The 25,080-nt window shown below is 43.6% G+C and overlaps 1 protein-coding gene across 50 annotated transcripts in view; it reads right to left on the bottom strand.

The window, feature by feature from the left end:
• KANSL3 (KAT8 regulatory NSL complex subunit 3) overlaps positions 1-25,080 on the bottom strand; it is a 44,063-nt gene that overhangs the window by 5,380 nt on the left and 13,603 nt on the right. For 17 of the 50 annotated variants that reach the window (XM_082746791.1, XM_082746821.1, XM_082746793.1 and 14 more), the window contains 17 exons: positions 24,601-24,691; positions 24,273-24,458; positions 16,379-16,510; positions 16,017-16,133; positions 15,668-15,769; positions 15,494-15,565; positions 14,134-14,208; positions 13,799-13,956; positions 11,466-11,529; positions 10,877-11,077; positions 10,498-10,654; positions 7,293-7,484; positions 6,417-6,501; positions 5,882-6,009; positions 4,923-5,032; positions 4,281-4,503; positions 3,815-3,948 (listed from right to left, as the gene is read on the bottom strand). In XM_082746791.1, coding sequence (XP_082602917.1) covers positions 3,815-3,948; positions 4,281-4,503; positions 4,923-5,032; positions 5,882-6,009; positions 6,417-6,501; positions 7,293-7,484; positions 10,498-10,654; positions 10,877-11,077; positions 11,466-11,529; positions 13,799-13,956; positions 14,134-14,208; positions 15,494-15,565; positions 15,668-15,769; positions 16,017-16,133; positions 16,379-16,510; positions 24,273-24,458; positions 24,601-24,691 — 2,227 coding nt within the window. Of the gene's footprint in view, positions 1-3,814; positions 3,949-4,280; positions 4,504-4,922; positions 5,033-5,881; positions 6,010-6,416; positions 6,502-7,292; positions 7,485-8,905; positions 8,984-10,497; positions 10,655-10,876; positions 11,078-11,465; positions 11,530-13,798; positions 13,957-14,133; positions 14,209-15,493; positions 15,566-15,667; positions 15,770-16,016; positions 16,134-16,378; positions 16,511-20,894; positions 20,986-24,272; positions 24,459-24,600; positions 24,692-25,080 lie in introns of all 50 variants that reach the window. The other 33 variants (XM_082746788.1, XM_082746836.1, XM_082746834.1 and 30 more) reach the window with 6 other exon arrangements.

Genomic DNA, 25,080 nt, shown 5'->3' with positions numbered 1-25,080 from the left:
ATTGAGAAAGGTTAGGTGATTTTGCTCAGGATCACACAGTGGGCTGAAGACAAAGGGCCCAACCCCAGAGCCCACTCCCTTCCCTGATACCACACTGTCTGGAAGTGTGAACACTGAGGTAACCATTAGAAGCTTTCAAGTCAGCAAGTCTTAATCTAACAATGCATCCTTGCTCTGTAATGAAACAATCACCACTAGAACCCTTCTAGTAATTATACACTCATTTTACTAAGATAAAAACTAACCTCTCAAGTTAATACCATCAGATCAGAAGTTAGATCTTGATCTTTATTTTGTGCTCCAATTTAGCCCTGTAAAACAATTCTCGGGTGAGCTCTATCTAGCCTCTCCTCAGCATGAACTAGTTCCCCCAGGCTGCAGCAAGCTGAAAAGGGTGATTAATAGAGGAGATAGGTTTCATCACACAGTAGAGATATGCGTTCTGTCTGGGCATCAATATGGTATCAGCAAAGGTTAAGACTGCCTGAAAATAGACCCAAATGGCTTCATAGATAATTTCCACCAAACTATCAAGGGCTCATAATTTCTGTGCTGTATGTTTCAGAATATGAGAAAAAAAATGCCTCCATCTCATTCTATAAGAATACGATACAATTCAATTACAATAGCATTAATTGTATTGTCTATAGGATATAGACATTGGACATACGGTCTATAGAATAATACAGTATTTCTATATAAATACAATTGTCTACAAAGAAAGGTCTACCCTTATAGACAAGACAAATGAATAATACAGTATTGTCTATATAAATACAATTTTCTACAAGGAAAGGTCTACCCTTATAGACAAGACAAATGGACAAGGAAAGCACACACACAAAAGCAGGGGAGGATGGGGAGGAAAACTACATACCAATTTCACTAATAGAAGCCAAGATCCTAAGTAAAAATAAAAGCAAATCGAAAGAGTAAATGTGCTTTCCCTCTGAAACACTTGGCTTCTTTCTTCTTTGTTTTGTTCTCTTTTGATTGGGTCTTTTCTATGGGTGCACAATTCAAATAAACTGGGGCATATGAAAAAAAAAGAGAGAATAGGACATACTGAACAAGCTACTGAATCTGGAATTTAGACGATCTGACATTCGGAAATAACAAATAATTAGGATATAATAAATAATTAGGAATTATTAAAATAATTCATCATTTAACAGATTCAGAAGAAATGCTTATGCTCACTCATCTCATTTGATTTCAGAAAAGCTATGAAGAAAATTCAAAACCCATTACTTATCAAGAAAAATGAAAATAATAACAATGATCTTAACAAACTAGAAACATACTTAACATTATCAAACAATTATATAAAACTAATGTGAGAACAGATGGTCACGGGGACAAAAAAGGCCCAAGTGTGTGCAATCATCAAGAATATGAACCTTGGGGGTGCCTAGGTGGCTCAGTGGGTTAAAGCCTCTGCCTTTGGCTCAGGTCATGATCCCAGGGTCCTGGGATCAAGCCCCACATCGGGCTCTCTGCTCCATGGGGAGCTTGCTTCCTCCTCTCTCTCTCTGCCTGCCTCTCGGCCTAGTTGTGATCTCTCTCTCTGTCAAATAAATAAAATATTAAAAAAAAAGGGGGGGGCGCCTGGGTGGCTCAGTGGGTTAAGCCGCTGCCTTTGGCTCAGGTCATGATCTCAGGGTCCTGGGATTGAGTCCCACATCAGGCTCTCTGCTCAGCAGGGAGCCTGCTTCCTCCTCTCTCTCTGCCTGCCTCTCTGCCTACTTGTGATCTCTCTCTGTCAAATAAATAAATAAAATCTTTAAAAAAAAAAAAAAAAAGACATACAATCTCATAAGTAATCAGGAAAACACACACATAAACAATTCCACTGAGACACCTGAGTGGCTCAGTTGGTTAAGCATCTGCTTTTGGCTAAGGTCATGATCCCGAGGGTCCTGGGATAGAGTCCTGTGTTGGACTCCTCACTTACTCCCTCTGCCTACCACTGGCCCTGCTTGTGTTTGCTCTCTCTGACAAATAAATAAAATCTTAAAAAAAACATAAACAATTTCATTTTTTACTCATTAAATTAATAACATTTTAGAACACTGATTTCCATACCTGACAAAGACATGAGAGAACAGCTATTACCATTGCTATGGATTGAAGTGTAAACTGGCCGAACCTCAAAGGGCAATTAGCCAGTACTTAGCCAGATGTCAGACGCACGTACCCTCCACTTACTGGTCTCTGGACTGAAGAAATCCCCCAGAGGCACACAAAACTCAGGAACAAGGCTGTCACTGAAACACTATTTTCTGTATCAAAAACAAAACAGCCCAACTCTCTGACAGAAGATGGTGAAATATGCTTTCGTACATCCACCCAGCAAAACATGAGGCAGCGACTGACAAGGTTAAGTCTCTACATAACTCATGAGGAAACATGTCACAACATCTGTTGTAAACAAAGACTAGTTAAAAAATGGTCCACATTCTGTGATTCCATTTTTGTAAAAAAGAAAGAAAGAAAAAAAAAAAAAAGTAAAATAAAATAATGTACATAGTATAGCAAGAAAGATCTAGAAGAATGTATATTGCACTATTAATAGGGGATACCATCTTTGGAAGTGGTATCATGGGAAATTTTCACTTTCTAAATTACAGCATTTCTGGGGTGCCTGGGTGGCTCAGTGGGTTAAGCCTCTGCCTTCAGCTCGGGTCATGATATCAGGGTCCTGGGATAGAGTCCCGCATCGGGTTCTCTGCTTGGCAGGGAGCCTGCTTCCTCCTCTCTCTGCCTGCCTCTCTACCTACTTGTGATCTCTCTCTGTCAAATAAATAAATAAACTCTTTAAAAATAAATAAATAAATAAATTACAGTATTTCTGTAATGTTTGAATTATTCAAGCACAATCACTTTTCTAATTAAAAAAAAAAAAGGAATAAAAGAAATAAAAACACCTCCACTTTTCTGGGAGAAAAAAAAAAAAGGCAGGAAGGCCAACCATGATCCCAATGAATACCAGGTTAACAATCTCTGCAGTATTTCCCTCAAGAGGGGGAGGCAGAAGTTGGTTTGGAACAGCTGGGAATCGTCAAGTGCCAATAAGGAGCCTGCCCTCCAGGTCCCAGGCAGGATTGGTGTGGTGGGAGTGATGGGAACAGGGTCAGTCCCTTAGGCATGGCAGTCTGCACAGCACCTTAGCCCCCACAAGGAAGGCTGTGGCTGAAACAGTACACAGTGAAGGAAAGCACAAACAAAACTGGACCCCCAACTTTTTTTTTTCACCTCTGATCTCTGAGTGGCTCTCAGATCACCATTTAAGATTAGAAACGTTTTACATGAAAAGCGCACGATGGAAATCAGATTGGCGACAAGGAACGGGTGGTGACTTTGTGGGTAAAAGCTATAGAAACCTAGTGTGTCCTAAAAAGATGACAATGAATGCCAAGAGCTTGAATGGCACAATGCTGGAAAGCTGAGCAAAGAAAGGGTGTTAATCAACTAACTAGCCTCTACCACAATCTCCAATTGCTGAAGCCAAGAATGGGAAAAGAAAACAAATGGAAAGGGAACATAAACAAAACTTGGAACACCAAGGACGCTACACACCCAAACATAGTTATGTATTTAATTCCCAAGACAACCCAGTGAGTGCTATGAAGAGGAGACTCAAAGAGGTCCATGACTTGCTCAAAGTTACAAAGTGACAAAGCCTCAGGTCTGGATTTGAATCTAGTCTGCCTAAAGTCCAGCGCACTGGCAGCTCCTCCAATAGGCCAGTGGGCCAGCCCCAAAGTTCCCAGTATCAGAGCCTGTGTCCTCGGTCTTTCCGGTCAGTACTCACCTGTGAGCTGGACGGCAGAGGCTGGGAGCTGGGCTCTTCTGATGGGGCTGCTCCCGAGCCCATGGGGCTCAGTGTTGTGATTCGGCTTGGTTGGCCACGCAGTGTCAGAGTGATGGTGGTAGGGACCTTCAAGCCTGACAGAGAGAGGAGGAAGGAGGGTTGTTTGTTACAGCCTCCACTGTCTCCACCCGAAGATTTTCTTCACATCACACACCAGCCCCTCAGCCTCCCACCTCAGTACCCTTCCCAACTGGGTCAGCTCCCCTATCAGTCATTGTAATAGAAACAGGAAAATAGCTGTGCTCTTCTGACCTCACCAGTGGATGGACCCACACAAATGAATCCTTGAGGGTCAATACCAGGACCCTGTTGAGTTGGGTTCAACCATATCCCTTGTTCATGTGAGAAGGGAAGGTCCTGGGGAAAGATCCCCTAAGAGTCCCCACAGCGGTCATGAGAGACTCACCTGATGCTTGGTTAGAGATCTGAGCCAGGCCAGGGAGGCTGCTTGCCAACTTAGCAAGGCCCCCATTGGTCAGCAGCTGGTGGATGGCTGTGGGTTTCCCACCAGGAGTGGCACCCAAGGAGGAGAGAGTGGTGGCCACAGGAATGGTACGGACAATGGTGCTGGTGCCCGTGGTGATGGCACTCAGGCTCTGCATGGGGGTGGGTAACTTCATACTGGTGGCCTGTGGGACACACAAGACCAGGTGATCAGAAGCTACTGCCCAACAGCAAGCAATGTTCAAGTATGGAGGACCCAGAGCATTAAAGGCTACCATGTACTGCACAGCCACTACATGCAAGGTACTCTTCCATGCATTTTCTATATACTATTTTATTTAATACTAAAACAACCCTTTAAGAGAAATACTATCATTATCCTAATTTTACAGACAAGGAAACAAAGATACAGAGAGGTCAAAAAAACTTGCCCAAGGCCACACTCTAAGTGATGGAGCTTTAACCTCTGGTAGCTCCTAGGCATGAAGTCAGAAAGCAGTCTGTCATGACCCAGACTCCAGACCCAATTTCCCCGCCAAAACCAACTAAACTGAGAGGGCCTCCTCCCCGAAGCTGCCCAGCCCACTGGAAGGCAGATATACACCTGTGGGGCTGGCCCTGGGGAAGGATTTGCTGGGAGGCCAGAGGTCTTGGTGCTGATATCCTGCAAGCTGAAACTGAGGCCTTGAAGGAGGCTGCTGGCTGATGTAGCCCCTAGGAGAGGGTAGAACAGATGTCAGCACAGGCCCAATCCCTTATCCCAAGAGCAGCCAAATCCATCCACCCTCAACAACCAGCTAAAATGCCAATGTTCTTTCCCTGGAACATTCCCAGTGCTCTTGGAAAGATGCCAGGAAGGGCTCCCCGAGCATGCACGCTGCATGCTCACACGAGGAAGGTACTCTGCTAGACACACTGTCTTGGATTTGTTCCACATATCCCAACCTGCTCCAAACCACCTACCTTACATTTTGAAGTTTTAGGAAAACCAAAGAGAGCTTCAATCCCACCCACTTTTCAGAAATCTAAATTCCATCCTTTTCAGGGAAAAGGGACGCTTATTAAGCAAAAAGAATTCCAAATACCTGATTTATATTTGGCCACAAAACAAAGAGGGAGGTCCTCCTGAAGGAGGACACCTGCAGAGCCTTGCCTGCTGGGCTCAGGCAACCAGCCCTCCCATGCAGGGTGGACTGGCCAAAGTGAAGAGATAACAGAGGCAGAAAGGTGCCTCGTTTTGCTAATGCTAGTACATACAGCACAATCTCCAGTTTCCTGCAATCAGATGTGTTCAAAAACACAATACCCACATCTTCCACCAGCTATTTCTCCTCCTTCTAGTACAAGAGACACTACCTGCAGACTGGGATATTTACTCACTACAGATACTGAGACCAGAAACTCCCTCACCTCAAAGCTAATTCCAGCTTCCCATCAAGCCTCAATGAAAGCCTGCAACTCAGAGGAGCATCCCCCAGAGTCAGCTGCTTTCCTGGGACCACCCTCCAGCAGCAGCCCAAAAGAGACTTTGCTGGGAGGTGGGGAATGCTGGGGTACAGATACCTGGGAGGGAGTTGCCAGGAGAGGTGGCCACCAGACGGCTCTGGAGTGTGTGCAAGGCACTGGGTGTGGTGCTGCTGGACACTGAGGACACTGGGCTGGCCGAGACACCCCCTTCAGAAGCATTTGACCTGGAGACAAAGATAGGAGCTCTATTATCCAAAGGTCAGAGGGCAGCAGACCCTGGCAACACAGGGAGGGTCCGTGGTGGGGCCCAGCAATGCTTTCAGCAATGGATACTAGAATCTAGAGTTTCTTTGTCTCATCTTCTGAATCTGGCCTCTAGTCCTTCTGAAGGTCAGTCCTAAAATAGACTTCAAACCCTGAAGCAAGAGCTATGGGATGCTTTGCGAACTTTAAAAAAGAACTCTGAACTGACCCACCCCCACCCCCAAAAAGACAAAGATCCCACTCAGAAAGAAGTCATATTCACAAAACTGACAGAATCTAGACTATCTTTCCAAAGCACTAAATGGACCAGAGAAAAGGTAAAGAAAAAGAAAGGAGCAGAGCTAGAAAGGCCAAGAAAAAGACTCACTTGGTAGTGGTGAGAAGCCCTGTGAGCTCCTTGGCCCCTGCTGAAGCCTGCCCCAGTGTCATGGTGATGGGCTTCCCTCCTGCAGCTGCAAAACAGAAAACCCCAAGGCCAGTGGTCAGTCCTGCCTGGCCACACTTTTCAGGGTTTTACAGCCCAGGCTAAATGCAAAATATTATGGACAAAGACTGGATGAAGAAGAAAAACAGAGTAAGTATAGCAGAATAGGGAATTATTCTTTTCTTCTATTTTTTAAACTTTCTGGAATATTTTACCTTTTTTTTTTTTTTAAGGTTTTATTTTTAAGTAGTCTCTATATCCAACATGGGGTTCACACTCATAATCCTGAGACCAAGAGTCGTGCTCTACTGACTGAGCCAGCCAGGCATCCCTGGAATATTTATCTTTAATTGAAATTAAAGATAAGAAATGTGGGGCGCCTGGGTGGCTCAGTGGGTTAAAGCCTCTGCCTTCGGCTCAGGTCATGATCCCAGGGTCCTGGGATCGAGCCCTGCATCGGGCTCTCTGCTCCATGGAGTGCCTGCTTCCTCCTGTCTCTCTGCCTGCTTGTCATCTCTGTCTATCAAATAAATAAATAAAATCTTTAAAAAAAAAAAAAGAAAAAAGAAAAAAAAAGAACAAAATGTGATGATGCTTTGAGTGACCCCATAGCTCCCTCAGATCCTCATCCTGCCTCCTTGCTCCTGGTTCAGATCAGGTCATGGCCCACTTCTGCCCGATGTGCTACCGTGTGCCCTCTTTGCGCCAGGCACACCTTGCATTAGAGACTGAGCTGTACAGCAAGTAGTCACCAAGAAAGCAATGTTATGTGGTCTGAGAGAACTCAGTTTTTATTTAAACAGGCTAAGAACAACTCACCTTCTGGAGCTCCTCCTTGGGAAGGAGTACAAGGCCCTCCAGCTGGGTCCCCTTGGGAAATAAGGGACACCTTAATTTTTGGTCGCTTGGAGGTCTTACTGCCAGGAAGAGGACTGGAAGGATGGTGGCGCTTCAGCTGGACCCTAAGATCCTCTTTCTCTGCCTCTTCTGTTTGTTCTGATGAAATGGGAACTAAAGATGGAGCGGAGGTAAGGTCTTCCATAATCCAAAACGGCCCGAGAGACACTGACAGCACCAGCACTGGCATGACTGTGTCATACACAAAGTCAGACCTCAAAGGCAACTGCTAGTGCTTCAGTCCCATCTCACTCAGGTCCCACCTGTGGTAGAAGGCCTCCCTGCCCTCTCAGAGGATGGTTCCATCCCCAGCCCTTACCCTGTTCTGGAGTTAGAAGGAAGGGGGCTCTGAGTTGGTAGGAATAAAAACAAAGATGACACCCTGACCCTGCCTAGCAAAGACCAACCAAAAAAACAGAGGATTCACTACAATGGATCTAAGCAGTGCTTCCTGCACTCAATGTCATAATTTTCCTGTCTTAAGCCCACCCTCACATCACTGGGGGACAGTAAACATTCCACAAAGAAGCAGTAAAGGACCACACTACGCAGTTCTCTCTAAAACGGAGAATTTCACAAGGCTCTGAGCATCCAAATATCCTAAGAGCTCAGGGTTGAAGGTTTGCTTGCCAAATGAAGGCAACAAGGTTTATTGCCGGAATCAAGGCTGGCTTTGAGTAGCTACTAGGCAAGGAAGCATTTCAGCCAAGACAACTTAACTGCTCCTGCCCAAAAGCAAAAGGGCAATAGTAGCCCATGTCACAACTAGTCCCCACGTCCTTTGTACTAGGTACAGAGAAAGATCACCTGTTCACACATGGGATTCCCCCTCTGCTGAATCAAACAGACTCATCCTACACATGGCCAAACCTCTTGGACTCTGAAGTTACCTTTCACACTTCCTCAGAGATTTCCTTCTCTTTAAAACCAAAAGCCCACCCCCAGGTCCTCTTCTTAGCATAGGTAATCAGGGGCAGGATGGGGAGGAAAGCAGTGGTCCTATGAGGAAGGCAGGCAGGAACGGGGGTGCTGGCCTGGGCCACAGGACATAACCAGCTAGAAGGATCGCTGAGGGGATAAATGCATTGACTAAAATCAGAATAGGAAGGATGCTTTGTAAAAGGGAAAGGAGACAAAAGGTTTTATGCTGATAGTGGCTGGTGTGCTTGTAGCGGCCAGGATGGAAGCAGGAATCCAGAAGCAGGGAGAAAAACACACAAGGAAACTCAGGTTCACAGGCAATGGGCCACAGGCACACATAGGAGAAGCAGAGCCAAGAATCACAAGAGACAAAAAAGGAAAAACCATGAGAGTAACCAACAGAAAGTATGGAGAAAAAGCCAACACTATACTATGGAGGAGTAAGCGAAAGGAGTCAACCAAGGAAAGAATCAGGAGACAGAAAAAGGAAGAGAGAAAAGAACAGCAGGAAATCAGAGACAAAAGAGAGAGGCAGGATCGGGAATAAAACAAGGGAGACATGGAGAGAAGCAGAGAGCAGAGCATGAAAAGGTGAGAGGAAGAGCAATACTCACCAAAGAGACAGGAGGAGGTGCCGGGAGGAAGAGCTTTCCTCACCAGCATATTTTGTTTCAGAAAAGCAGCAAACTGTGCTGGAATGAATCAGAAAGAATTACAGAATCACAGCCAGCCAGAGAAAGGAGAAAAGGAGAGGGAGTAAGAAAAAGATATGAAAATGTTCTAGAAAATGGTCGGTAAGGGCTTTTTCCAGAATTACTGCATGTGTTTGACACCTGACTCCTAGCAGCTTCCTGGAATCATCTATAAACTGAAAATAATAAATGTACCTGCCTCATGGGCCATTGCCAAGATTCAGTGAGCAACAGCAAGTCAAATGCCAGGAAAACAGCATGACACATAGTCAGGGTTCCATAAAATTTATCTATAATCATTTCCTCTTGCCTATGAGGCCCTGCCAAAGCCAGGGTGCGATGGCTGCTGCTCAGTGCCATGATATTCTGGGGCCCATTTCAAACCCAGATCACCAATCAGCCTTCCAGAACTCCCTAGACTCTCAACTAATTATCCCCTCCAGAAGCACAGCCGACCACTGGTTCTCTCTTCATCAAAAGCCTAAGCAAACACCACCAACCCAGAATTTGGCTCTGACCACCACTTAAGATAAGGTTACAGACCATCCATGTGGCCCCAGGGGGCCTGGCTTGTTTTTTCTTTTTTGTCTTTTTGCCTTCACCAATCACTCACACATGCTCCTGAAGGGTACTCTCATAAGAGGCCTGAGTTTAAGTCCTGACCCTTTGGCTCCACTAAAGAAACACAGGGGAAGTGAGCAGATCAGCCCACTGTCACCTCTGCGTCTCTCCACTTGACAGTCAGCTCTGGTGCTGCCTCCTCCCAAGTACCCAAGACTTCAGGTAATACATGTTCCTGGATACGTCATCAAACACAATGTGCAAAAGGCCTTACCTTGGGGCTGCCCAACCAGATTGAAGTGGGGTCAGGGGACAAGCCACTGTTTCTTTTCTCCCTACCCAAAACACTATGCCTTTTCTATAAGCTACAGTAGCACTCACTGTTCTCCAGATTGTACATACAAACATTTCCCAGCCTAATCTAAAGCCTATCTGCAGAAACCCCAATAAACCTCACGGAAAGGTCCCAGTGTGGGAACCTTAACTCTTCAAGGGCAAAACAAAGAAAGGGCATGATGCCAGCTGCACTGCCCTGGAATCTGAGGAAAAAAGCTCATCACCTCGTCCACATGATCTGAAGAGTGCCCTGACTGCAGGAGTGGTTGGGCAGCGCGAAGAACAGAACAAGTAGCTTCCCCAATTGGGAATCAGAAAAAATTTTGAGGCAAATACACACATAATCAGCTCATAAAACCTAACCTCCCCAGAACACCAAAGCAAAGCTGTAATTACTGGAACTATACAGCTCCACTAATGCACGACCTTTTGTGATGTCTCACCCTTGAAAACAATCTCTGGTATTCATTTCAACCTAATTCTGTCTGGACAGAAATGTGGGAAAGGGTGCCTCTCGCATGCCCCAGAGGAAGCTACAGATACCAATACTTCTCAAATCCCACATGACCTCACTCCAAAAGATAAACCAAGAGGCCACTGGGCCAAGAAGCCGATACCTTGAGCTTGTTTGTGGGTCAGCACAGCTTCCGTCCGCTGCACGTGTCTCTTCAGGAGCTGAGCGCTCCCGATCTGACTGGACTTCTGGACAGAGGTCACTGTAGTCACTTTGGTCTTGGGACTGGAAGTGGGGCTGCTAGACACACTGGAAAGATCCTAAGCAGGGCAAGAAGGGTAAGAGCTGAGCCAGCTGCTTGGATCTGATCACCAATGATCACGTCCCCCTGGAATTCCCTGCCCAGGAATTCTCCTCATAAAAACTCAATGGTCTACAGCACTGGCAAGGCAGGCAAGCACCCCCAGAAGTGAAGGAACCAACTCCACAGTCCTACGTACCCAACCGAAGTGCTCCCTCTGTTCCCCACCTTCCTACATTACCTCCGAGCCTGACGGTGAGGCAGGCAGCTTGGCAGCTGGTGAGGCAGGCCGACTGCCCCGCTCAGGGACCTCAAAGGCCAGGTCTCTTCGGGCTGCATCCCGAGGCTTCTTCTTCTTCTCAGCATCCTGATCCCGAGGCTCAGAGCCCATGTGCCCATCAGCACGAGTGAGCACTCCAGTCAGAAAGTCCACAATCTCATCCTAGTGTGAAGAGGGCCCAGGCCACTCAGTCCTCAGTCTAGGGAACAGGAACCTCCCTGGCAGGTTCAAGTTAATTCAACTAATTCGGCTTTGGCATCGGATGTGTCCTTCTCCATGCACTACGAGCCAAGCACAAACCCCAGCCTCAGCCAAAGACCAGCAGAAGCCTGCTCCCTGACGCCTCTGTAGGGTGGCACCCCACTCCTCCATACACGTCTGCTTCCTCCCCTCTCTCTTTCCCCTTTCCTTATGATTCAGTTCTATCAGAGGCTCCACTGGACACTCCTTCACCCTTCAGAGCCAAAGACACTACTGCCAATAAGATCAAGCCTAAAAGCTTATAGAAAGACAAGCCTCATTGAGAAAAACACATGAAGCAACTGCATACCTGAATGCATCTGTCCACCATGCTCTGAGTCAGCCCCTCTGATTTCTTCTTTGCTTTGCTTATTCTAGAAGACAGAGAGGAAAAATGTTTATTTTAAACATTCCATGGCATCAAATGGAAGCGAGAATGTATTTCTGTGTTGGCTATTTTCTGAGCCCAGGAAGGAGGACCATGTTAGCCCTCAGGCAGGTATCACCACTTCTCTAAACCTCATGTTTCTCATGTTCCTCATGTTCCACCACTTCTCTAAACCTCATGTTCTGCAAAATGGAATCATAATACCTCGCTCATGGACTTGTGAGGATTACAAAAATAATATATGTAAAGAACAGAGAACATATGAAAATTGCCTAGGACTGTACATTCCTAAAGTCCCACACTTATGGCTTCCCAGATAAACTCTGACTTCTATGACCTCATCTAGAAGTCCCCCAATAAAGGCCCAAACCCTGAGATTACTGGATGCTGTTGCATGAGATCAGTAGTAGACAAAAGGTGGTCATAAGTTACTTCTATAAAGGTAAGAGAAAATAGTCACCTGGCTACATTCCCCTCTTTGGAAGCCAGTTTTAAAACCCCTGGCTTCTGACTGAGGGTCTCAGCAGAGACTCCGAATGACAGGGTGGAGAACAATATTCTGGACTTCCAAATTCTGAGAACCCCAATTTACTGGCTATTGACCTCTGAACCTATGTAGCACCCTCATCTTACATATGAGGACAGTGGGTCCCAGAAGTTAAGCAGTTAACCCAAGGTTCTTAGCAAAGCAACCAACACTGAACTGAGTCACCTGATTCTCAGGCCAACACTTGAGGACTTTGCAAACACATCTCAAAAGCAGCCTCACAACTTAACTCCCACTGAAGTGTTCCTATCTTTTGTGTTTCCTCACTGCTACTCAACACACACACACAGCCCCACATACATGCTACCCTCCTATAGATAAGAATGTCTGAATAACCAACAAACAAAATGTATTTACAAGAAAATATTGCTTTGAGCACCAGAGGATTAGATTCTAGACCCACAAGAAACAGCCAAATGACAAAACCAGAAGGACCTCTCTAAAACATCACTGGTTAAGAAACTGACAAGACCGGTGGGAGCAGGTACTTGTTTTAAACTCACTAGCTGGGGCGCCTGGGTGGCTCAGTGGGTTGAGCCGCTGCCTTCGGCTCAGGTCATGATCTCAGGGTCCTGGGATCGAGTCCCGCATCGGGCTCTCTGCTCAGCAGGGAGCCTGCTTCCCTCTCTCTCTCTCTCTGGCTGCCTCTCTGTCTACTTGTGATTTCTCTCTGTCAAATTAATAAATAAAATCTTTAAAAAAAAAAAGGAAGCCCAACAAATGACACACCTCTTTTTCAGGACATTTCAAGAAAGCCTAATTAAAGGCCTTACAGGCAGCCAGTCTTTTTTTTTTTTTTGGCAGCCAGTCTTTTAAGGGAGAAGTGGCCATCTCAATGAGCTAAGGTGCCCCTTCCAAACTCCAGCTGTTTTTACTCCAAAATATATTAAAGGATGTTAATACAAATAAAATCTACATTCACGTACATCCTCAGTAAGAAACAAAATATAAGAAGTGTCTACCCCAGTCAAAGCACAATGACCAAGACTGCATTCACCGAGTCTCAAATTATCTCCCTCCCACTGGGTAACTACTAATCGCAAAGGGAAATAGAGTAACTTCACAGTAGAGAAACCTGGAAGATGCCACCTTCACCAGGTGGTCAAGGTTAAGGTCACCAGTGATAAGACACATCAATATCATCATGTAGGCCCAGGGAGGATGCACTGAGGGCTTACCAACTGGTAGCCCTGCCAAAAATGCATATGCTCAACCTAATCACAAAAAACGTTAAAAACCTAAATTGAGGGACAGCCTACAAAATAAGTGGCCGGAAGTCTTCAAAATGTCAAGGTCATGAAAGACGAAAGAATACTATCAAACTCAAGGAGACTGACGAGACAGGCAACTAATATATTACACGTGATTCAGGACTGGACACCAGACAGGAAAAGGACATTAGTGAGCCAACTGACCATATCTGCAACTGTACATTAGAAAATAGTATCATACAACGTTAACGTCCTCATTTTGATAATCATATTCAGGTTATTTAAGATGTTCACATTTGGGAAATCTGAGTTCAGAGTCTTTAAGAAATTTCTGTACTATTTTTGCAACTTTTTATAAATCTGAACTAGTTTAAAATGTAAAATGGTTCCCCCTTTCACAGAAGCAGATTTAGTCTGTAGTTACATCACCACCTCACAGGCCTCTCTCCAACACTACAACATGACTCTCTCACAGCTCTGGGGGAAGCCACACACACCTGAGATTATCGTCAGCTCCCCCAACCACCACCAAGCTGTTCTCAGCCCGAATCTTCTCCCGGAAATCTTCCATGGCTTCGGGATGACACTGCAAGGAATTCTGCCCAATGACAAAGAGGACTGGAGTCTTCATATCCAAGAGGGGATCATCCACATCCTAAAACATGAACAGGTTTTATAATCAGCCAGTTACTACTCACTGAGGACTGACCTGTCAAGTCCGCTGAGCAGAGTCAACTGGGCAACTAGTCGCTGAGTGCCAGTTTGGGTAATGCATGCACCCCCTTATTCTCACCAGCCTGTGACCCAGCAATCAGCTGCACCCCATGCTTACCCCTCTGGGACCATCCACGGTAAGTAAAGGAAACCCAAGGCAGACAACTGCAGTGACGTACTCCATCACTGACACCTGGAAATAATACAACAGTTTGTCTCAAGGTCAACTGACTTTACTGCAGCTACACCCTACCCAGAGTCCAGAGGTGGTCCAGATCTACCAGCTTGTCCCATCTCTATCTCCCCAGTCCTAATCCATAGGAGTACCAGCTATAGTGGCGGCAGTAAGATCGTAAGACACAAGATCCCAGCACACAAAATGGAGCCCTGAGAGAACCGCAGCAGAGGGCTGAACCACAGGATGGGAAACTCAGTGCTTTCATCCTATTAATTCCCCAGACTTGAATTTTCCTATTCACTTTCTCCTCCACAAATAGCAAATACAATCAGAAAGACACAAATGTCGCTCTTCATCCATAAGCAAAGAAAATCTCTCCCTTTTGAATCTAATGTTTAGCTCCCAGGCACTTCAAACTTGTTTGAGCAGTTGCTGACTGAATTCTGTCATTCCCAGGACCAGGGAGTGTCAGGAGACAGCCTCCTTCCTCTACCAGCCCTAGATGTCACACCTGACCAGACCACACGAAGCAGCAGAGACTCAACTTATTTGATCCACTTGAGAACTGGGGCTTTGGGCAGGTCAGGGACACTTACATAAACTAATGTACACACAAATGTATGTAAAATAATAAACAGAAGATTCCTTAATGTTTACAAAGGGACAGACTATGAACACAACATCAACACAACACAACATCAAATTCCAAAGCTATTAAAATTTATGCCTGCTAGTATTTTTTTAAGGTGGAGAACAGTACTTACATTTGGGGGTGGGGGAGGAAATTTTTTTTTCAGAAATACATACTGATATATATATATATATGTGTGTGTGTGTGTGTGTGTACATATGCATATATATATACACACTCACATATATATACACACACATATTACATATCTATCATAAGTGATATATATACACATTACATATATATATATATATATATATATATATATATATATCACAAATGATAACAATATTTGGGATTTTCTTCAAGATAATTGGAGAAGACAGAAAGTGGACAGGGGTAAGATGAAAAAGTCTGACCATGAGTAAATCACTGGTAAATCACTGTGAGGAGTCCACAGGATTTATTATCGGTCTGTTCTCCCTTTAATTTTCTGTTTAAAATTTCCACAATAAAGTTAGTCTTCTATACCTTAAAATGCATATATGTAGGCAGATCACCTAGCACGGTGTCTAGAACATAAAAAAAGGACTCAATGGTAGCAATCAGCAGTAACAGCATCAGTATTCTATCCCAAGACAGCCTCCAAATGAGATGGCAATTACTTACATGACAGGCCACCAGCGCTCCTGTATTCCAGCCAATCAAGATAATGGGTTTGTGGGGGAAATGGCTGTGAATCTTTGTGGGAGGAGAAAGAAGACAGTAAGACAGGAGTCTGGGCCAAAAGCAAGCCCAGCATGCTGGGGGTGCCACGGCGACCCGAAACAAGGGCACTCTCACCTCCAGTACTTTGCTTCTCACTGCCCCAATCATATGCTCCAGACACTGCAGAACTCCTACCCCACTACCGTTGTTCAGCAGATGGGTTGCTACAGGGATGACCTGAAGGAAAGAAAGTGGCAGTCATGCCAGCAGAGATTTAAGTTTCAAATCTTCTCTCAATTCTGCTTAACCTACCCTAAATCCCTTCAACCTTGGATAAGCACCTTTAGAATTAAAAACAAAAAGACAGTGGGGGAATGCCGAACATTTAAGTCCTCTATTTTGACTCCCTCCCACATTCTGTCTGCTCAGTCTTCCAAGACTCTATTCCAATCCAGGAGACAGTTCCTCTTAGCCCCACACATACCTTGCCTAAGCAGGAGAGCTGAGACTGCCAGAAGCGGTGGCGGCGTGACGTGGGGAACACAGAGCTAGAAGGCCCAGAGGAGGCAATGAGAATGAGAGGAGAGCCGGGGAGCTTGCTCTAAGGAGGAAGAACCCCAGAGAGAACCAGTGAGGATGAGATGTCACTCCACAGAATCTCAAGTATCATAATACCTTTTTTAATCCCCGCCACTGCCAATTTCTTTATGAAACTCTGCTAAGCACTATACACAACCAGTTATTACTGGGAAAGTTAAGTCATTTATTACCCTCTTGCTAAGGTTCTGAGAGTGGATTCTAAAAATTTTGTGGGTCATAGTTAAGTCTTGAGCTGCTCTGACTTACTGGTTTGTTATGAGAAAGTACCCCCACAGCAGGATCCCAGGGCCTCTTCAGCAGGAGGGACAAGGCCTCAGCTCCTGCAGCCCCAGTCTTCGTGTTAGATGACACAAGCATCCGGTCGATCAAAGTAGGGATCTAGAAGCAAAAGCAAAGATCCCTCCAGTGTGAAGCAGGAGACCTGCACACTAGCAGGATTCAGGTGGGAAGAAAGAACCACCCCCCCAACTCTGAGCCACAGGCAGACTTGAATTAAGCCTCTCAAACGTTACTTGGGCAAAAGCAAAAATAAAAGGATGGCTGAAAAGTATGCCTCCCATCATTAAAGGTAAATAAGTACAATCCTTTGGGAAAACTTGGTGAAATGCATTAAGAGACTTAAATTTATTCTTATCCCCTTCCCAAAGGATTCTTTTTTTTTTTTTTTTAAGGTTTTTAAATTTATTGACAGAGACAGTGAACGAGCACAAGCACAGGGAGCAGCAGGCTGAGGGAGAGGCAGAAGTAGGCATACTGCTGAGCCAGTAGCCCGGTGTGGGACTTGATCCCAGGACCCTGGGATCATACCTGAGCTGAAGGCAGACACTTAACCCACCAAGCCACCCAGGCATTCCTTCCCAAAGGATTCTACTTCTGAAAACTTCTAACAAAATGTATCAAAAACACAAACACACACATGGTGTTTGTGAGGGTGGGGGTTATGTATAAAAGACAAATTCATTCTCAATAATGATTAAAAAAGAAGAAATAACCTAAATATGTCTATAAGAGAATGATTAAGCAAATTATCCAAATAACTAGATATTAAGGGTTAATTTAAAATATTTAAAAGAATTTGGGGTGCCTGGGTAGCTCAGTGGGTTAAGGCCTCTGCCTTCGGCTCAGGTCATGGTCCCAGGGTCCTGAGATCAAGCCCCACATTGGGCTCTCTGCTCAGCATGGAGCCTGCCTACCCCCTCTCTCTGCCTGCCTCTCAGCCTGCTTGTGATCTCTGTCAAATGAATAAATAAAAAAATCTTAAAAAAAAAATTTTAAAGAATTTATAATAAGGAAGTAACTTTACTAAAATGCTAAAGAAAAAATAGAAAACATAAAAAATTATCTCCACTCAGAAAAATGCTATTAGAAAATATGCCAAAATATTAACAATTATCTTTATGGAGTTATGGACAGCTTTTTTTTTTTTTTTTAAAGATTTTATTTATTTATTTGACAGAGAGAGATCACAGTAGACAGAGAGGCAGGCAGAGAGAGAGAGAGGGAAGCAGGCTCCCTGCTGAGCAGAGAGCCCGATGCAGGACTCCATCCCAGGACCCTGAGATCATGACCTGAGTCGAAGGCAGCAGCTTAACCCACTGAGCCACCCAGGTGCCCCTGGACAGCTTTTTTCTTAGATTTTTTTTCCTTAAATTTCTGTTTGTTCTAACTTCCTCAATGAACATCAGCTGATTTTATAAATTAAAAAAAAAAAAAATCTGCATTTTCTTCTAGAGTACTGCCTTTAAGCTTTGTCATGTTAAACAAATCATTATTGTGCCCCAAATAATATAACACATGTGTTGTGTATATTGTGATTTATACCATATCCTATTTTTCACTATTCACCAGAAAATGTGACCTCTCAGATGTGTAAGTGTAGGTTTGGGACATGCTATTGCTCACACTGAGAAGTACCTCTGTGAATTCCACCTTACCCACAAAAGGTCAAAATGACCTAGGGGAAAGGAAAGATTTTTGAATGTTAAAGGTACTCTTCAGAAAAAACAAACACAGAGCACGTGGGTGGCTCAAATGGTTAAGCATCTGCCTTCAGTTCAGGTTGTGATAGCAGGGTCCTAGGATCGAGCCCCACATTGGGCTCCCTGTTCAGCAGAGAGTCTGCTTCTCCCTCTACCCTGCCCCCTTGCTCGTGATTTCTCTCTCTTGGAGAAAGAAAAATCTTTAAAACAAGAACAAAAACATTCTGAAAAACCAGAAAATGAGAAGTACGATGGTGATGCAGGTTGTAAAGTCAGCCTACAACTAACACCATACCCAAGAGTGAAAAGCTAAGAGCTTTTCCTCTGAGTTCAGGAACAAGATAAGGATGGCCCCTCTTACCACTTCTATTCAACACTGTATTACTATTAGACCTAGCTAGAGCAATTAGATAAGAAAGTAAAAGGAATCCAAATTAAAAACAAGTAAAACTGACACTATTTGCAGATGACATATTCCAGTTCTCAGAAGGGGAATCCCTTGGGAAGGAACACCTGGGTGGCTCAGTGGCTTAAGCGTCTGCCTTTGGCCCAGGTCATAATCCCAGGGTCTTTTCAAAGGAAACAATAATAAAATGAAAAGGTAACCTACTGAACAGAAGATATCTACAAATGATATATCCAATAAGGGGTTAATATCTAAAATATATAAAGAACTCTTACAACTCAATAGCAAAAAATAATCCAATTAAAGTGTAGACATTTTTCCAAGGAAGAATAGACATTTTTCCAAGGAAGACATACTGACAGCCAACAGACACATGAAAAGATGCTCAACATCACTCATCATTAGGGAAATGCAAACCAAAACTACAGTGAGAAATCATCTTACCTCTGTTAGAATGGCTATTAGGAAAAAGACAAATACCAAGTGTTGGCAAGGATGTGAAATATGGGAACACTTGTGCACAGCTGGTGGGAATGTAAACTGGTGCAGCCACTATGGAAAACAGTATGGAGATTCCTCAAAAAATTAAAAATAGAACTACTATATGATCCAGCAATTCTACTTATGGGTATTTACCCAAAGAAAATAAAAACACTAACTCAAAATCAGTCATAAAGAAGGAAAGATATCTTGCCATTTGGCACAACATGGATGGACCCTGAGAGCATTATGCTAAGTGAAATAATTAAGAGAAAGATAAACACTGTATGATCTCACTTATGTGTAGAATCCAAAGCAAAAACCAAAACAATAACAACAAAAAAAGCTCACAGATATAGATAATAGATTGGTGGCTGCGAGGCAGAGGACTGGGTGTGGACAAAATAGGTGAAGGGGATCAAAAAGTACAATCTTATAGTTCTAAAATACTAAGTCATGGGGATATAATGTTCAGCATGGTGACTATAGTTAATACTGCACTGTCTATTTGAAAATTGTTGGGAGTAGATCTTAAAAGTTCTCATCATAAGAAAAAGAATTTTGTAACTATGCATGACAACACATATTAACTTACTGTGATCATTTTACATTACATACAAATATCAAATCATGCTGTACAGCTGAAACTAATAAAGTAAGTCACAAAGTTCAAAGACAACACAAGAAAATACGCTGCATCAGGCAATGACAAGCATGGACAGTATCACTAATTTTATTTTATTTATTTATTTATTTATTTAAAGATTTTTTATTTATTTGACAGACAGCGATCACAAGTAGGCAGAGAGACAGGCAGAGAGAGAGGAGGAAGCAGGCTCCCTGCTGAGCAGAGAGCTCGATGAAGGGCTTGATCCCAGGATCCTGGGATCATGACCTGAGCTGAAGGCAGAGGCTTTAACCCACTGAGCCACCCAGGCGCCCAGTATCACTAATTTTAAAAAAGCAAAACTAAGATTTCTGCCCGAGAAATTTAGGGGAATATACCATGAGACTGTATCAGTTTAACTCAGGAAACAAATGTTTATGCCACAGCTGCAGTTAGTTACAAGGCACCTACAAGGGGTACGGAAGACAAACACACAAATAACAAAAGAGGCTATTTATAACTGCTAAAAAAATAAAGAAACCCAACACTACTGATTCAAATCATCCACTAGAGAAGGAAGTCGAGGCAATTTTCATCTGAGGATGTAGCAAGTGAAGTGAGATGTGTTCTGCCGAATTCCAATAGAACGTGGGAAAAATGCTTTCCAATCAGTGACACCAGACAGAAGCAAGACTCTGTAGGGCCTATTCTAGAGACAGATGACCCGAGTCAGGGATTTGAGTATGGAAGCAGGGAGAACATAAGGACAGTAACAAAGGCAAAAGATCTTCACTACAAAACAGCCATTTCTTTGTAACTTACTCTGTAACTACAAGCCACTCAACACCTTGAGGCAGAGGATCTGATCCGAAAAAATTCTGAAAGCTTTTATCTGGGGATGCCTGGGTGGCTCAGTTGGGTAAGCCACAGCCTTCACCTCAGGTCATGATCCCCGAGTCCTGGAATAGAGTCCCACATCTGGCTTCTCCTGCTTTGCAGGGAGCCTGCTTCTTCCTCTCCCTCTGCCTCTCTCCCTGCTTGTGCTCTCTCTCTCTCTGTTAAATGAATAAATAAAATCTTAAAAAATTTTTTAAATTTAATTTAAAAAATAAATAAAAGCTTTTATCTGGCAGTAGAGTACAACTCTGAAACGACAAAGCCTTGAAAATCACTGTCAATATAGACTTAGAAATAATTAATCAGTAACCAACTTCTCTGCCAACCAAGCCTAGCCGGTCTTTCCAACACTGCATCACTCCCAACAGAATATTCAGAGACTAGGGTGTATACCTTCTCTGCTCTCTTCACAATGGCTCTAATGCTGAAAGTAGCTGGGCCAAGAGATGATCCCATTCACCTGTATTTCCATCCAACAGGTACACTAAAAGGAGGTAAAAGACCTTTACTTTAAAAACTGTAAGGCATTAATGAAAGGAACTGAAGATGACACAAAGAAATAGATATTCCATGCTTATGGATTGGAAAAATTAATATTGTTAAAATGTCCATACTACCAAGAGCAATCTATGGATTCAATGCAATCCCTATCAAAATTACAATACCATTTTTCAGAGAACTAGAACAAGTAATCCAAAAATTTGTATGGAACCACAAAAGACCCCAAATAGCCAAAGCAATCTTGAGAAAGAACAAAGCTGGACATATCACCATCTCAGACTTCAAGATATACTACAAAGCTACAGTAATCCAAATAGTATGGTACTAACATAAAAACAGACACAAAAATCAATGGAACAGAATAGAAAACCCAGAAATAAACCCACATTTACATGGTCAATTAATCCATGACAAAGGAGGCAAGAATATACAACAGGGAAAAAACAGTCTCTTTAAAAAATGGGTGTTGGGGGGCACCTGGGTGGCTCAGTGGGTTAAGCCGCTGCCTTCGGCTCAGGTCATGATCTCAGGGTCTTGGGATCGAGTCCCACATCGGGCTCTCTGCTCAGCAGGGAGCCTGCTTCCCTTCCTCTCTCTGCCTGCCTCTCCATCTACTTGTGATTTCTCTCTGTCGCATAAATAAATAAAATCTTTAAAAAAAAAAAAAATGGGTGTTGGGAAAACTGGACAGCCACATGCAACAGAATAAAACTGGACCACTTTCTTACACCATACACAAAAATAAATTTAAAATGGATTAGGGGGCGCCTGGGTGGCTCAGTGGGTTAAGCCTCTGCCTTCGGCTCAGGTCATGATCCCAGGGGCCTGGGATCGAGCCCTGCACTGGGCTCTCTGCTCAGCAGGGAGCCTGACTCTCCTCATCTCTCTCTCTGTCTGTCTCTCTGCCTATTTGTGATCTCTCTCTCTGTCAAATAAATAAATAAAAAATCTTAAAAAAAAATTTAAAAAAATAAAAAAGTTTAAAATGGATTAAAGACCTAAATGTGGTATCTGAAACCATAAAACTCCTAAAAGAAAACATATGCAGTAACCTCCTGGACATTGGCCTTAGGCAACATGTTTATGGATCTATTCCCTAGGGCAAGGGAAACAAAAGCAAAAATAAATTGGGACTATTGGGACTACACCAAAAAGCTTTTGCACAGCAAAGGAAACTATCAGCAAAATGAAAAGGCAACCTCCTGAATGGGAGAAGATATTTGCAATGATATATCTGATAAGGAGTTAATATCTAAAATTATATAAAGAACTTATGCCATTCAACACCAAAAAATTAATAATCCAATTTAAAAAATGTGCAGAGGACCTGAAAAGACACTTTTCCCAAGAGGGCATACAGACAATCAATAGACACATGATAAGACGCTCGACATCACTAACCATCAGGGAAATGCAAATCAAAACCACAAGGAGTTATCACCTTATACCAGTCAGAATGGCTAAAATAAAAAAGACAAGAAATATCAAGCACCAGAGAGGACACGGAGATAAGGGAACCCTTGTGCACTCTTGGTGGGAATGTAATGCAACCACTGGGGAAAAAGTATGGCGGTTCCTCAAAAAATTAAAAATAGAATTACCATATGATCTAGTAACTCATTACAGAACATTTACCCAAAGAAATCTGAAAAAGATATATGCACCCTATGTTCATTGCAGCATTATTTATAATAGCTAAAATACAGAAGTAACTAAGTGTCCATCCATAGATAAATGGATAAAGATGATGTGGTATATATACACAGAATATTACTAGTGAATATTAGAATACTAGTGAATACTAGTGAATTAGAATAGAACAGTGAATTAGAATACTAGTGAATATTGGAATCAGAATATTTCTCAGTGGGGCACATGGATGGCTCAGTCATTAACCGTTTGCCTTCAGCTCAGGTCATGATCCTGGGGTCTTGGGATTGAGCCTTGCATTGTGTTCCCTGCTCAGCAGGAAGCCTTCTTCTCCCTCTCCACTCCCCCTGCTTGTGTTCCCTCTTTCACTGTCTCTATCAAAGAAACAAAATCTTTTAAAAAAAAGGAATATTACTCAGCCACAAAAAAGAATGAAATCCTACCATTTGCAACAAAACAGATGAACCTAGAGGATATTATGCTAAGTGAATGAAGTCAGAGAAAAACAAATTACCATGATTCCACTTATATGAGGAATCTAAAAAATAAAATAAATGAACAAACTAAAAAACAGAAAGAGACCCATAAATTCAGAGAAAAAACTGGTGGTTACCAGAAGAAAGAGGGTTGGGGATGGGTGAAATAAGTAAAGGGCAGTAAAGAGATACAAACTTCTAATTATAAAATAAGTAAGTCACAGAGACAAAAAGCACAGAATAGGGAGCAGTCAGTATTATTGCAATAAAATTCTCTGGTGACAGATGGTGACTACACTTACTGTGGTGAGCACTGAGTAATGTACAGACTTGTTTTTTTTTTTTTTTTAAAGATTTTATTTATTTATTTGACAGAGAGAAATCACAAGTAGGCAGAGAGGCAGGCAGAGAGAGAGAGAGAGAAGAGGAAGCAGGCTCCTTGCTGAGCAGAGAGCCCGATGCGGGACTCGATCCCAGGACCCTGAGATCATGACCTGAGCCGAAGGCAGCGGCTTAACCACTGAGCCACCCAGGCGCCCTGTACAGACTTGTTAAATCACTACGTCGTATATGGAAAGTAACATAACACTGTATCTCGACTATTCTTAAATAATAAAAATTTTTAAAAATTCAAAAAGTTTTAGAGAGAAACAACCAAAGTATACACTGCGATCCTGACAGTCTAAGAAAATAAGAGCCTGTCAGTAGAAAAACCACTGCTAAGAGCACAAGCCTAGAATGGACAGCACTCTTCCCCACTCCATAGCCCCCCACTCCAAACACCCGAATCTGCTTCTTGCCTCCTCAGCACATCTCCCTGGTAAACCCTTCGTCTTCCCCATGGTAATTCTTTTCTCACCTCACCTCAGAGGTGACTCAAACCACAACCTGCAGGGCTGGAGAGGCTAAAAGTACATTCTGGTTTTCAGGTCTCACAGTTCATCCTGGAGATAGCAGGGATAAAGATGTTGATACCAGACAAAACGTGAAATGATACCATGTCTCCCATTTTTAATAACAAACCTGTTTTCTTCAGTCATGTCCTCCAGGCTGACCAGGCAGTGACCCTGCCCAACCCCACTTCCTAAACCCGCAGCAGAGGCTGGCCAACCCAGGACAGGGGAGACGCCAGTCATAGCCTCACCTTCCCTTTCAGTGTCTGCAAAGCATCCAGATAGGCAGCCAGCATGGGCAGACTCAAGGTCTCCACCAGGGTGGTATGCAGCCACTGGATCAGCTTGGTGTCCCAGCTCACACTTGCCAGAGCCTGGCGCACTCTCCTCGCACACTTGTCCACAGCAACACGGCGCAACACTGGCTCATTGCAAGCCTGGAAGATATAAGTGAAGTGATAACACAAGAGGGGCACCATGTTAGCAACTGGGGCAGGTAGGATAGGGACCAAAAAGTTAGTCAGCTAGTAAGGCTGTACTAGGAAGAGAATATCAATGGGCCAATTTCTAGAGTCTTACCCCTTCATTGGCCAAACGGGCAAGCCGGTCAGACTGCAGGGCTTTGAGGATCTTGTTAAATAGCTTGTTCTGGGCCATTGTCCAGCCAGTCCTATAAGAGAAACTCCAAGGAATTAAAGTCAAACGCTGGGGACACTCCTCATGCATGTACACTGTACAAAGACTATGCCATGTTTTTTGTCCACCCTATGAAACAATATAACTCAAAGCAGTTTAAAGACCACTGAGCTAAAGCACAAGACCTGGTTCCAAAACTGCCCATAAGTCACCTCAGCATACATTTGTATTAATATATACACTACAAGCTGGGCACCTAGGTGGCTCAGTGAGTTAAAGCCTCTGCCTTTGGCTCAGGTCATGATCCCAGGGTGCTGGGATGGAGCCCGACATCGGGCTCTCTGCTCATCAAGCCTTCCTCTCTCTCTCTACCTACCTGCCTCTCTGCCTACTTGTCATCTCTGTCAAATAAATAAAATCTTA

The sequence above is a fragment of the Mustela nivalis genome (genome assembly GCF_964662115.1).
Source record: "Mustela nivalis genome assembly, chromosome: 8".
In the NCBI taxonomy this organism is placed as follows: domain Eukaryota; kingdom Metazoa; phylum Chordata; class Mammalia; order Carnivora; family Mustelidae; genus Mustela; species Mustela nivalis.
This window is presented reverse-complemented; position numbering and strand designations above follow the sequence as displayed.